A 13,433-nucleotide genomic window follows, 5' to 3' on the forward strand; every position below is an offset into this window, starting at 1 on the left:
GGAGGCTTCTCAGAAGGGAAAAAATGGTTTTGTTGTTGGTAGTTTCTTGTTTTGGTTTTCACTTTAGTCATTTATTGAGGAAAGCTGTTGACTTTTGTCAGAAAATGCTAGATCCTGAGGATATGGTTGTGATTAAAAGAGGTAAGACCTCTGCTTAATCTTATAAACAAGTATGGTGGTGGCTACATGGGGCGCTCCCAGTGAACTAAGCCCTTGTGTGGTCTTCTTCCCTGGAGTCAGGCAGCCCCACCTATAACTCACCTGAACCACTGGAACGTGCCAGAAGTGATGCAGCAAGTGTAAAGGGACTGGACACATGTTTTAGTTCAGACAAACATATTGAACATATTATTTGCAAATGTAATGAACGTAGTATTTAAGCCGATAGTATGTTTTGACACTTTTAGTGAGGCTATGGTTTCCTTTTTATACAATTACTGTTGCCAGAAGCTTTGTTTCAATACAAAATATGTGCAACCCTCTATATTTTCCCATTTCCCACGTCTTTGGGATGTGGCGTTCCTAGAGTTGAAAAGGAACGGCCAACTGTGCTATGTTGAATATTCCATCTTATCAAAGAGGTGTTTCATAAATTATGTATAACAGTAGATGCCACTCAATAAATATTTTATACGTGATAGATATTTTTGTCTGAAATTACTTTTTCACTTGAGCAATGATTTAAACCCTCGTTTTTAGTTTTATGAGGTGACACTTTTATAATATCGTGTAGTGAGTGCAGCTTGAATGTCACAGAGCTTTAGAGTGGCATTAATCATAAATTCATCTGCCCCCACTCCCAGTCCTGGAAGACTGTCTCTGAATTCAGCTGTTACCCATTCTGTATATGGAAGTGTGTATGAGAACATGCTGGTGTGTGTGCATGGGGATGGAGGAGGGGGAACAAGTAATGCTTTTGACCTAGTGGCTCCAAAGTTATGAATTTCAAATGATTTTCAAAGTCTATGAGACTTATTTCAAGGAAGGGAAAAAGGAAGTATTTTTCAGTGGTTAAAAAAAAAGAATATGAAACTAAACTGGGATGTAGTCCAGAACAATTTCTCTACTTTGAGTGGGAGCTATTAGAATTTAAAATATTGCCTTTTTCTCAGGCTCTTGTCCACTTTTATGCTGAAAGAAAATACATATGTCTCTGCACTTTTGAAAACAGTCACTGTTCTCTTCACATGGACCTAGAGGCCTGGAACATTCATTGACAGTGGCTGCCTAACCGCATATGCAGTACTGTCCCAGTTGAGAGCCGCCAGACCTTCCAGTGAGGACATCATTTTGTGAAATAGAACCATGTGATTAAATTCTCCACTCTAACATATATNTTTTTTTTTTTTTAAAGCACATACTTTCCACTTCTGCTTGAATTCTACAGTCGGGAGGAAAAGCACACATTCTGCCAATATCTGAGAGCTTGAGCTAGGAGTAGAGGCTGGTTTATTTAGAGTACTCATTTAGCAAAGATTTGCGAGGGCCTTGGTACAGTAAATCAGGATCACTGAATCTCCAACCTGGGACCCTGAGGTTCTGAGCCCAGCAATGGGAGCCTGGCTGATAAGAGGAGTAATTGAAGAACAATGATATGCTTCATTTCCTTTTCTTGAATCGGAGTTATGCATTGGTCATTTTCTCTGCGTATCTGTTTAATGGTTGTTAAATTAAATTGCTTTCTTTCAAGTGGTGATTTTTATGGGTTCTTTTTTTTGGGGGGGGCATTTCATTCCATCACCCTTTTGCATGACTGCATTTCTGTGGGTGTGTGTTTGAGACTCAGATGTCTGCAGAGATGAAGGCCCAGGGGACTTCTCTCTTCCTGCTGCCCTTCCCCTGAACCTCTTAGGAACTCTCTTGTCTATAAGGTTGTGAAGTTCTGAATCCTTCACCTAGAGGATGACATCATTTTAATATTTAAGTGACACGAAATACATTTATTCGTTCCAGGAATGTGAGGTGTATTCCCATCTGGAACTGTGCCCTGGTCACAGTGTGGGGATGGGGAAGAGGTCTGCTAAGAGAGCCTCTACCAGGAGCTGGTTAGTAGCTTAGAGCTTGCATCCCTGTGGCTCACACTACATCTAAAATCACAGAGCGCAGCACTGTGCTCTTGGATGTGACTCAGTCAGAACCCAGCATGGCCCAGCCTCAAAGCTGGAATTTTCACCTTTAGTCTTCGGAATTTATCTCAGATTTGTTTAGAAGCCTGATTTTAGAGCTCTTTCATCTTGGCACAGATGGGCCTGATGTTAATACAGGGACCCGTGGCCTCTTGCCTGACCACTGCTGCTCACATTCTTCCTGCATTTCTCTGAACTTTGTGTACCTGACCACTCATTCATTCATTTGACAATACTGACCAGTTGCTATGTGTCAGACCTGAAATGAGGCACTGGTTTATATTCTAGTCCAGATTAGTAATAATCTCGTATATAACATATCATATGGTGGTAATTGCTAAGGAGGAAAACAAAGCAGGATAAAGGAGGTTAGTGATTACTGTTTTGTGTGGGGTGATGGGGAAGGTGGCTTTGGAGTGGAGACTTGGGAACTGAAGGCCAAGTTATTTATAGTTATACGCACACGCACGCGCGCGCGCGCGCACACACACACACACACACACACAGGGCAGTTCCTCTCAACTGGTGTTGATGTTGTTCCCCAGGGGATATTTGCTCGTATCTAGAGACTTTTTGGTTGTCACCACCTTGGGGAAGAGGTAGGGCGACTGGTATCTAGTGAGTATGGAACCAAACTCAGAGGTTTGCTTGGGGTACACCAAACTGAATGCAACCCAAGGAAGTACTGAAAGCAAAGAACTTTCAATAGGGAGACAGGGAGGGAGCTGTCAAAGCACTATTTCCCCGTGGGGTGAGTACGGGAAGCTTTAATTAAGCAGATGAGGGGGCAGAGGCAGAGCTTGCATAGGCTTGCAAGGAGCCTTGCAAGGAGTTTGCATTGGGTTCAGTTGTGCATGCCTGGCATGTTAGCCTGCTAGTACATACATCCCATGTTTGAAATGGTGGAAAATTGCACTTGCAGGCGGGGATCCTGATATTGTAATGAGCTAAAGGTAACTTCAGGACAACTCGGTGGTTTCTGTGTAACTCAGGGGGTCCTCCACTCCAATCTGGCTCAAACTGGCTTGTGTAAAAGGGCTGTCAGTGGAGACACACCTAGCAAGGGACTATCAGGTCAAACACCTAGCTGGGCTTCTCCTTGGCTGGAGCTCTTGGTTCTACGACACAAAACAAAACCCATTCCCTCCCTACTTTTGTTCCTTCTTGTTTGAGGAACTTCCCACTGCATCATAGCAACAGGTAGAGGCCGGGGATGCCACTAAGCCTCCTGCAGTGCACAAGGCATCCTCCCATAATGAAGAAGCAGCTGATCCAAGAGGTCAGTAGTGCCAGTAGTTTCCAACCCTCTTCTAGGGGAAGGGAAGGAATAGACAGTGACAGAAGAAATAGCAACTGCAAAAGCAGAAGGGACAACAACACCTAAAGTCCTGAGCTGGGGATTGGCTGGCAAGTTTGAGGAACACCCAGGAACCTCTGGGCTCCTAGACAGAAGTATGCAAGGTAGGGGGAGATGAGAACAGGTTAGCAAGGGTGGGAATTGTGTAGAGATTTGTAGAGCCTTACAAAGGCTTGGGCTTTCAACTCTATGAAATGGGAGGCCAGGGCACCTGGGTGGCTCAGTCGGTTGAGTGTCTAACTTCAGCTCAGGTCATGGTCTCACAGTTTGTGGGTTCAAGCCCTATGTCAGGCTCTGTGCTAACAAACAGCTCAGAGCCTGAACCCTGCTTCGGATTCTGTATATCTCTCTCTCTCCCTCTCCCCTGCTCATGCTCTGGCTCTCAAAAATAAATAAATGTTTAAAAAAATTTAAAAAATGAAATGGGAGGCCAGGGAAAGGATTGGAACAGGGGAGCAGCCTGCCCTCACATCTGTCTGGCTGCTGAATAGAGCATGTGCCCCAGTGGGGCACCAGGGGTGGTAGCCTCGATTGTTGTGGTGATCCTGGTGAAAGATGATGGTGGCTGGGGCTCGGGAGGAATGTGGTATAGGTGGTTTGATGTTTTCAGATTGGGTCATATTTTGAAGGCAGAGTCAACATGAAGCATGTAGGATTTAGAGAAAGAAAGGAGCAAAGTATAGCCATGGTTTTTGGTCTGAACAACTAGAAAAAAGGTTGGCATTTGCTGAGATGGTATGGTGTACAGGTTTGGGAGGCAGGGGAAATCAAGGTTTGAGTTTTTCTTTTAATGTTTGTTTATTTTGGGGGAAGAAAGAGTGGGTGAGCATAAGTGAGGGAGGGGCAGAGAGAGTGGGACAGAGGATCAGAAATGGGCTCTGTGCTAACAGGAGAGAGCCCAATGCAGGGCTCCAACTCACACCGATATCACGATCTGAGCCCAAGTCAGATGCTTAAGCAACTGAGCCACCCAGGCACCCTGAGTTGGTTTCTCAGTGTATTAAGTTTGAGCTACGTTTTTGGCATCCCCATAGAATACATTGAGGTCAGTGAGTGTATGTATGCATGAGTGTGGGGTCAAGAGAGAGGGCTGTCTGGACAGTTAGATTTGACTCCTCAGCATATAGATTGCAGGTGAAGTCCAGAGACCAGATGCGGTCATCAGGGAGTGAGTATGGGTACTCTAGTCCCAAGGATGAAAGCTTGTGTGGAGTGGGCTCAGAAGAGAGCGCGAGGGGAGGAATTGGAGAAACCACTAGTGTAGGGAAGACTTCGGAGGCAATTATTTCCAAAGGGACAGAGAGAAATTGTGGATAGCTGGAGGAGATGCAGAGCCAAGGGCGGGTGGGGGTGGTCTTGGCGGTTGTGTTGTTGGAACAATGTATAGCAAATTTTTACATAGGTAGGAATGAACTGGTAGGTAGGTCAAGTGTGTCTGGCACAGAGGTTGCTAATGCACAGGAAAGGGTTGCTTTGGGGAACATTCACAGTTTGACCATAGTAGCTGGTGAGAAGAGCCAACGGATCAGGAGACATCTAGATATTAAGTGAAATAAAGGTTCTGAAGAGGGAGAAAGATTACTTTGTAGTCGGGTGGTCCTAGGAGCTTTCCTGAGGAAGGTAAGGTCTGAGCTTGGTTTCAAAGAGGTTGTATTCATCAGGCAATAAATTTACTTCATTTTATATTGAGCTTTTTGTATATTTCAAGTTCACTTTGCCTGCCATATGCCAGGATCCCAACATGAAGGTTTCCCATGTTTCTTGCAGCTTTTTGGATGAGAAATAAAATATTGTTCATTCTCTTTCCTCTAAGTAACCTTTTTCTTTCCCTCCTAATTTCAGGAACAAACTCTAGCCCTTAGGAAAGAAGGGATTGGAGTTGTTTTGGATTCTGAACTGCCCCATTTGATTGGCATTGATGATGACCTTCTGAGTACTGGAATCATCTTATATCACTTGAAGGTAGAGGCGGCTTATGTGGAACATATAATTTTGTTTCAGTTTTCTCTTTAGACACTAGCAGGGTTTACTGTAATACTCTACGTCTGTGAACACAACTGTTACATTAGAGAATACACTACAAGTCTTTGAGCCCTTTGGGGATTTTCATTGGTTCACTGGTGTTCTGTGGTATTAAAAGTTCCCATGTTTCTGGAGTTCTAAAGCTAAAGGAGGATCCATTCACTTAGCCTGTTACTTTGTGGAATAGTGAGACGGAGGTAAGGAACAGAAAGGCAGGCAGACCAGGGAAGGAACATTACAACCACCTGGAGCTGGGATTTGCTAGATGTAATTTTCTAGTCCCTTGGGCTAATTATAAAGCGTATCTCCTGCCTACATTATTGGGCCTGGTCCCAAATTGGCAATTTGTGTCAAGAGAACAGAATTACCACATTAGTATCAGTGGCTGCCTCTATAACCTTGACTTAGTATCCTCTCTCTGATCTGCAACTCAAAATGAGAAGAGTGTTGGATCTGGGCTTTGCAGGCTCCCGTAAATTGTATCTTTAGATAGGAGGAACCCCTGGCCCCTAGAGGAGAAGCTTCCCAGGAAGGATAAGAAACATCAGTGAGATTATCGTCACAGACAGAGTAGTGATGCATGCCAGAAATAGGAGCCTACCCTTGTTGAGCAGGAAGCCTCAGGAGCTGGGCTTTTTCTGGGCAACATGAGACACTGTTATAGAGCCTCAGTGAACTCTTAATTGCACTGAAGCCGTGGCCTGCCCGGGACATTGCTCAGCCCATTGGCCACCAGCTTGCTTGGGTTTACATGAAAAATGGAGAAACAGGCCATTCCTCATGTTCTTGCTAATAAATTCTATTTGACTTTTCTTTGTAGGAAGGTCAGACATATGTTGGTCGAGAAGATGCTTCAACAGAACAGGATATTGGTGAGAATCTTTATGCATTTCCCATTCCCTGTGATTTTTAAAAATCATTTAATGAAGAATTTTCTTTCGGATGACTAACACTAAAGTGATTATAAAAAAAAACAACCCTCTTTTTCAAATACAGTATTGATCAGTATGTGCATTTCTATAATTTTGAGCTCAATTCAAATGACACAGAGCAATTAGTTTAGTGAATAGAATGGAACTGTGAGCCCTTCCCCCCACCATATATACATTCTATACTCTGTCCCAACTTTCAAGAGTAATTTAAATTACTCTACTCTTGTCACAATGGGATAGTGATGAAAATATGCCAATGGACACAGATAGAGGGTAGCAGACCCCTCAACAGGAAGGATTCAGACACTTACCTGTGCAATGATGATGGAGAGTGTGCACAGCACACATGCATTTGGAGGTATGACTTTTGGGTTTCCTGAAAGTCTTTGCCGAGGCACACAGATAACAAGTGATTCAGCCTGGGAGCAGGGTCAGGTCTTGTTATGCTTTAAAAACATATCTGGGTGACCACTATAGTGGTGGTGGGTGGTGTCTGTGTGTGTGTGACAAGGTGGGGATTGGCAGGGGAAGAATTCTGTCTTCTCAGGTGTTTTTAGCATTGTTGACATTGGACTTGCTTTCCTGCCACGTGTAAACTTTTCATCACACCAAAGCTAGCATAGTTCTCTGTGTTTTACTATTTGCTATGAAACTGGGAGAGCTGAAAACCAGTTCCCAGAAGTCCTCAGCTTCAGCTGTTTTTGAGTAGAACTAGGTGTCAGGCCTTGTCTTCTGATAGTTAAATTGTGTGTTTGACCTTTGGGGTTGCTGTAAATGATGATGAGTGGTAGGAACACATGTTTTCTGTGCACAGAAGAGTTCAGTAGTGTGGTTCAGTAGTGGGAGCTATTTGATTTGTACTTGTGAGAAGCTGGCCAAGAACTGTGCCTAAAATTGTGTAGGTGGTTTTGACAGGCATTCATGTTCATGCCTGACCACTCACCACATAAGAATAACTCAAGATAGTCCTACAAGAATAGGTACGTTAGCAGCCTCGTGGTCTGAGAGGTCAGTGGAGGTCATGTTCTCTCAGATTTGGCCCAGGCTGTGGCAGTGTGCATCCCACTACAGCTTCTGGAGACTTCCTTGGGCCTTTCAAGATCCACGCCAGGCCAAGTTCACCTTTGGTGTCTGCTCCTGGAATGCAGTGTCTATTAGTGCAGAGGTTATAAGAAGGGCCTTGACGCACCGAGCCCTTTTGTTGCTTCCGTTTTACAGTGACCTTTGGGTGGCTGGTGGAGGAAATTTATTCAGCATCTGAGCCATACAATGGTATTCAATTAGGACAAATTACTCAACTATATCCTCCCTGAAAATGAGATGAATTAGCATGTGAGAAATTACTTCCTTACACAGGTGATATCCAGACCCTTTGAGGTAACATTCAGCATTCTATTGGTTGATGCCATGAACTCCGGAAGTTCACTTTTCTCACTGAACATGAATGTTCACTTCATGATACTTACACGGAAAAGAAAGGGTATCAGTATGAAAAAATAAATAAAGGTTGGGAATCACTGCACTAGATAACAAAGAAGATATTATCTTTCTTTTTTGTTTTTCCAACTTAGTTCTTCATGGCCTCGACCTGGAGAGTGAGCACTGCATCTTTGAAAACGTCGGAGGGACAGTGACTCTGATACCTCTGAGCGGGTCTCAGTGCTCTGTGAATGGTGTTCAGATCATGGAGGCCACACACCTAAATCAAGGTATCTGTGTCTGTTTTTCAGAGTTTTTTGTGTATGTCGTTGCTAGACAGCAAGTTGACCAGGTAATGGGAGAACGTGTGCATCTTAGAATTAATTGCTGGTTAGTTATAATAAAGATGCAGACTGTTTGCTTCGTTATGCTGTTTCCTGTTTTGCTGGAGGACTTCTTTATAATTCTAGTTGTCTTTTTGAATTAAACATATATATCGTTGTCTTAAAAATTATTGCTCTTATGGAAATTTGACTCTAAAGGAATTTTTTAAGTTAAAAAAGCACCTTTCAAATGCAAAACCTTAACACAGTGTCTGTTGTTAATAACTTTATTACCATATTTATATTCTTTTTGTAGATGGTTGTAATTGTAACATATATACAGGATCTGGCATCATAACTTTTGTTTTCCTCTTGAAATAATTTCAGTTTTATGGAAAACTTGCAAGTATCGTACAAAGAACTTTTTAGTTTCAGAAGCATTTGAAAGTAAATTGCTAATGTGATGCCCCACCACCTCTGGATACTTCAGTGTTTATTTCCTTTAAGCAATGGCATTCCCCTATATAATTACAACATAAACATCCACATTAGGAAAGGAACACTGGGACATTCCTGCCATCTGCTGCTCAGACACCCCGCAAGTTGTCATCGTTTGCCCAGCAGTGTCCACTGTGGGTCCGGGATTCAGTCCGGCATCATGTGCTGCGTTTAGTTGCCCCAACTGCCTGTCTCTTTCAGTCTGGAAGAGCTTCTTTGCTTTCCTCTGACTTTTAGGACTTTGGCAGGTCAAATATGTTACAGAATGTCCCTTTACATAAGTGTAGCATCTATTTGCTCCTTCCTCATGGTGACACTAATACTGCGCCTTCTTGACAGGACTCTCCGAGAAATGATACCCTGTTTTTCCCCTGTCCTGTTACTGAGGAGTTGCCCACTGTGATCATTTAATTAAAATGGAGCTTGCAGGCTTCTTTACTCTTCTCTTCCTCCTTTTTATTAATAAGGACTTTGAGAAGGATGTTGAGATCATAAATATCCCATTCTTTGTCATACTTTCACCCTCTGGTTTTGGAACCATCTTGGGCAGGGGGGTGTCTGATTGAATTATTATTCAGATGGCTGCCACATGGTAATTTTCCTCCTTCTACATGAGTTGGATTTTTGTTGTAGGCATCAACAGGATCACTGGGCTTGCTATTTTACTGGTAGGTCTTGGTCTGTCTATCATTATTTATTTCAATACTCAAATAGTCCCAGGTTTGATGAGTAGGAGTTGCTCCAGGCTGATTTCTGTGTTGTGTCTTATCCCCATCATTGATGCGCACTTCTTACTTTCTGGTACAATAAGATGTTCCAGGCTTACCTCTTGTGCTTTCCTGGAATCAGCCAGTTATCCAAGGAGCCTTGGTTCATCTCAGTGGAGAATGGAATTCAGAAACTAAGATCTGAACACTAGAGGTGTTCATTGTTCTTGAGGTGTTGCTGCTCCCAGGTTCTGTCAATCATAAGAGTTAAGAAAAGTGCGTGTCTCTGTGTGTATGTACAACACATACAACTATATTTATGTCTGTATCTATTTCAGCATTTCGGTTATCTATGTTGCTGACCAGGAGTTCATATCAGTACCTCTAATCCAACGCAATACCATAGCATTCTTTCTAGCTTTTTCCTTTTTTCTTGTTTGTAGCTCCCTTTTCTGATAGTGATAAACCCGACTTCCTTTATGTAACCAGTATCCTGTCAATTCTGCCCCCTCTTCCTGCAGGGAGCCTCTGCCTCCTGTTCAGGCTTTGACACCCCATGCTGGACTGCCACTGCCACTGCCCTCACTCTTCCAGTGCAGACACCAGAACTTCTCCCGTTCCCATGCTGATGCCTGCTTTGCTCAGTCCCACCTAATGGCTTTTGTACTGAATCATGCAAGAAGGAATGAAAGAAAGAGTTGATATGCCTTAAGCACCCCCACCCCCGTTTTTGTATATTATGCATAGTCTTTATGATAACAGTTTTTTGTGGTTATATACTATAATATTGTATCTACTTTGACATAGGAATTGGACAGGTGGGGGAAACTGGACAGATGGAAATTCTGCTCACAAATTCATTGGTGCTAATGAATTCATGAGCAGAAATCAATTGTAAGGAGTTATCTCAGAAATGGACCAGGATGGTCATCCATTTGTAGGAAGGGCATAGAGTCCATTGAAGACCTTCTAAAAGCAACTAATGGAGTATCCACCCATGGTCCTACCACCAGATCATCCACTCATCCATTGATTTCTTCATCTGTTTTTGTAGTCTTAGTATTTTTTAGTGTCAGGGTAAGTTGAGCTGGGGAAACATTTGGGTACCTTGGAGCTGGCCGGGAATGTCAGAGGTCAGCAGTAGCCGGGAACTAGTCAAAACCTAGGACACTGCAAGTGCCCAGTGATCACGACCAAAACAGCATTTTCTGCTTTTTTGTAATCAGGACAAGGATTCTGTCTGGCTGGTTCCTGCCTGACAGAAGAGTAATCGTTTGGCAGTCTCTGCCCTGAACCCAGAAAGATACCATAATTGGCCAGCAGACAGGTGGTCACTACGTAGGGCTTTTCAGAGGCAGTCCTATTTGTGAACACACACACCCAGCCCACATGTCTGTCACCCTTAGGACTTCAGATGGAGGGCCTGATGCACTTCTTCTAGGCGGCAGAGGTGGTGCACGGGTCATGGTGAGAAGTGGGAGACAGGTCTCCTGGTCCATAGAGATCTCTGTACAGGCTGCATCCCCAGCACGTCAGGGGAGGTTGACCTTGCTGTAGTGACTGTGTATTGTTACAGGATTTTACAAGAGGCGTGCACTGGTTTTCAATATCATCATTAATGCATAGTAGAACTTTGGAATTCATTTTGAAATATTTAATTGTTTAATACATCTGGAGTAGACCTAATTTAATTTTTTCCATATTGGTGTATCCTTTATTATAACCTTACCTCATGCATGCTATATACCCACCTCTCTTTTGAAGAAATTTACTCTACCAAAAATGAACGCTGACACGTAGCAACGTATTGATTTTGTGGCTTTCTACTTGGTTCACGTACTCTGTTTTCTACTCCTATACAGGTATCACACAATTTTAATGTTTGTTATGTTTTAATATGCTTTAGTTTCTCTTCTTATTTGAGTGTTTTTGTACTATGCCTATTAATTTTTTCAAAAGGGTCAAGTAGTCCCATTTATGGGTCAAATAGTCTCTTGTGGATTCTCTTGGAGGTTAACTTTTATGTGTAATGGTGTTTCTGTGAGAAAATCAGCCTGAGGGTCCAAATAATACACTGTAAAAGGAACGTTTAGAGCACATACTGTTTAACAGAGAAACTGCTTAGAACTTACCATTCAATATTGGGGTTATCTTTTACTCTTTGCCTATCCCCCAGAAACAAGATTATTGGCTTATTTCTTTAGATCAAAGAATTTGCTTACTATTCCATTGCCATCTGCTCATGTGGCTATGATTATGTCTCTAATTCTCTTGTGAATTGAGGCATCATCGTAGGTAAGTAATAATTATATCTCCCATATAGTATTTTTATCAAGTGTTTTTTTAATCTTAAGATTTTACCTTAATTGAAAGTCCATTGAAAACATATGGCTATTCAGGTTAGTGATGACTAAAACTAAATTTTTGACTTGTCCTAGGAAAGTAGTAGTACTAATTGACATTTAAGGTTAATGGTCAGACTTTTCCTGTAGGGTATCTTAACTGTTTTATTACCATGGTGCCGTGATTTGGGCTTGAGCCCCTCTGGTGCTCTGCTGACATAAAAATGCCATGTTCTGAGGTGTTAAAACACCCGTGCACCGAGCACAAATGTCATTAACAAGTCTTAGGGCAGTGAAATGCAAGATGACTTTGTGTTTCAAGGCATTATATGAAAGAAGCAAAGGAATACCGTTTTTTTTAAATGCACATACTTTCAGACTGAAACATCCGGCCAAGGAAAGCATGTGTACAATCCTTCTCTAATTAAGGGTTAGACTTCTTCGCTTCACATACCTTAGTTTTTGAGGATTATTAAAATGAGAACTGGAACACATTTTAAAAACACAAAGTATACAGTGTGTTGTTTTCGGTTATGAAAATATGTAGGAAAAACAAAAAGATGTGGATGGGATTAACACATGCCTACTTTGGAATGGTGTTAACCTCTGGAAAGGAAGGGGGTGTCCTTTATCAGGTAGGTCTACAAAAGAATTTTCAGCTGTATTTGTAAGATTTGATCCTTTAACAAAAAAGCAAGACCAAAGTGAAAGAGAAAGAATATGGACTTATAAAATATAATAATAATTGAGAAACAATTAAACATATCAGTATATTCATACTCCAAAGATTATTTGGCTTTTGCCCATGAAGCGATTTAATAAAGGTATCAAGAAGAGATAGATGTTGGAGTACCTGGGTGGCTCAGTCAGTTAAGTGTCTGACTTCTGCTCAGGTCATGATCTCCCGGTTCACGAGTTCAAGCCCCGCCTCGGGTCAGACTGTGCTGACAGCTTGGAGCCTGGAGCCTGCTTCCAATTCTGTCTCTCTTTCTCTCTCTGCTCCTCCCCTGCTCGTACTCTGTCTCTCTCTCTCTCCTAAATAAATAAATAAATAAATAAATAAATAAATAAATAAAAAAAATAAAACATTAAAAAAATAAAAAAATAAAAAGAAGAGATGGATGTTAACCTAAGTCACAGTGATCTAACTGTATTAACTCTGCGTTTGATTGGATTACCGGTTTACCCTGCAAGACCAGCAGCTTCCTGTCTTTTCACTACCAGTTTCCAGTTTATTGCTGACATTTGGTATTTAAATGTCTCTTTTCATTAGTAAATTACTTCATTTGGAAATGTGTTAGTTAGGCTGTCCCATTAAAAAGCACAGGCAGTAATTACCACTTCCTTATCTAGATCACTTAAAATACTTGTGAATGTCAGCTAATAAGAGATTTACCTGTATTTAGCAGATTTTCACCATTGTGGGGATTTTTTTTTTTTTTTAACCTCTGTCAGTTTACAGCCTTACTTCTTTGAGACTGCATAAACAGTACTTCCCCTGCCGTAAATTACAGGAGTATTTCCGTCTGGCAACATCGTTAAATGAAAAGTGTTTGCTAGTGCTGCGGGAATTAAATGAAATGGCATACAGAATGTATGTTGCCTAAAGCCTGGCACAGGAAACCTTTCTCCTCCTTTTCTCTGAGTTTGTCCAGAAACCATGTGTGGCATATGCAGCATTGCATCTGACCGTGCTCTTCATTTGCT

At 42.0% G+C, this 13,433-nt stretch overlaps 1 protein-coding gene across 1 annotated transcript in view; it reads left to right on the forward strand.

Moving 5' to 3' along the window:
* Positions 1 to 13,433, forward strand: part of KIF16B (kinesin family member 16B) — a 290,249-nt gene that overhangs the window by 136,590 nt on the left and 140,226 nt on the right. Inside the window, exons 13-15 of the mRNA XM_077750214.1 lie at positions 5,326 to 5,445; positions 6,326 to 6,377; positions 8,009 to 8,146. Of these exons, the coding sequence (XP_077606340.1) occupies positions 5,326 to 5,445; positions 6,326 to 6,377; positions 8,009 to 8,146 (310 nt within the window). The remainder of the gene's footprint in view (positions 1 to 5,325; positions 5,446 to 6,325; positions 6,378 to 8,008; positions 8,147 to 13,433) is intronic.

The sequence above is a fragment of the Crocuta crocuta genome, unplaced genomic scaffold (assembly GCF_008692635.1).
Source record: "Crocuta crocuta isolate KB4526 unplaced genomic scaffold, BGI_CrCroc_1.0 scaffold209, whole genome shotgun sequence".
Classification (NCBI taxonomy): Eukaryota; Metazoa; Chordata; class Mammalia; order Carnivora; family Hyaenidae; genus Crocuta; species Crocuta crocuta.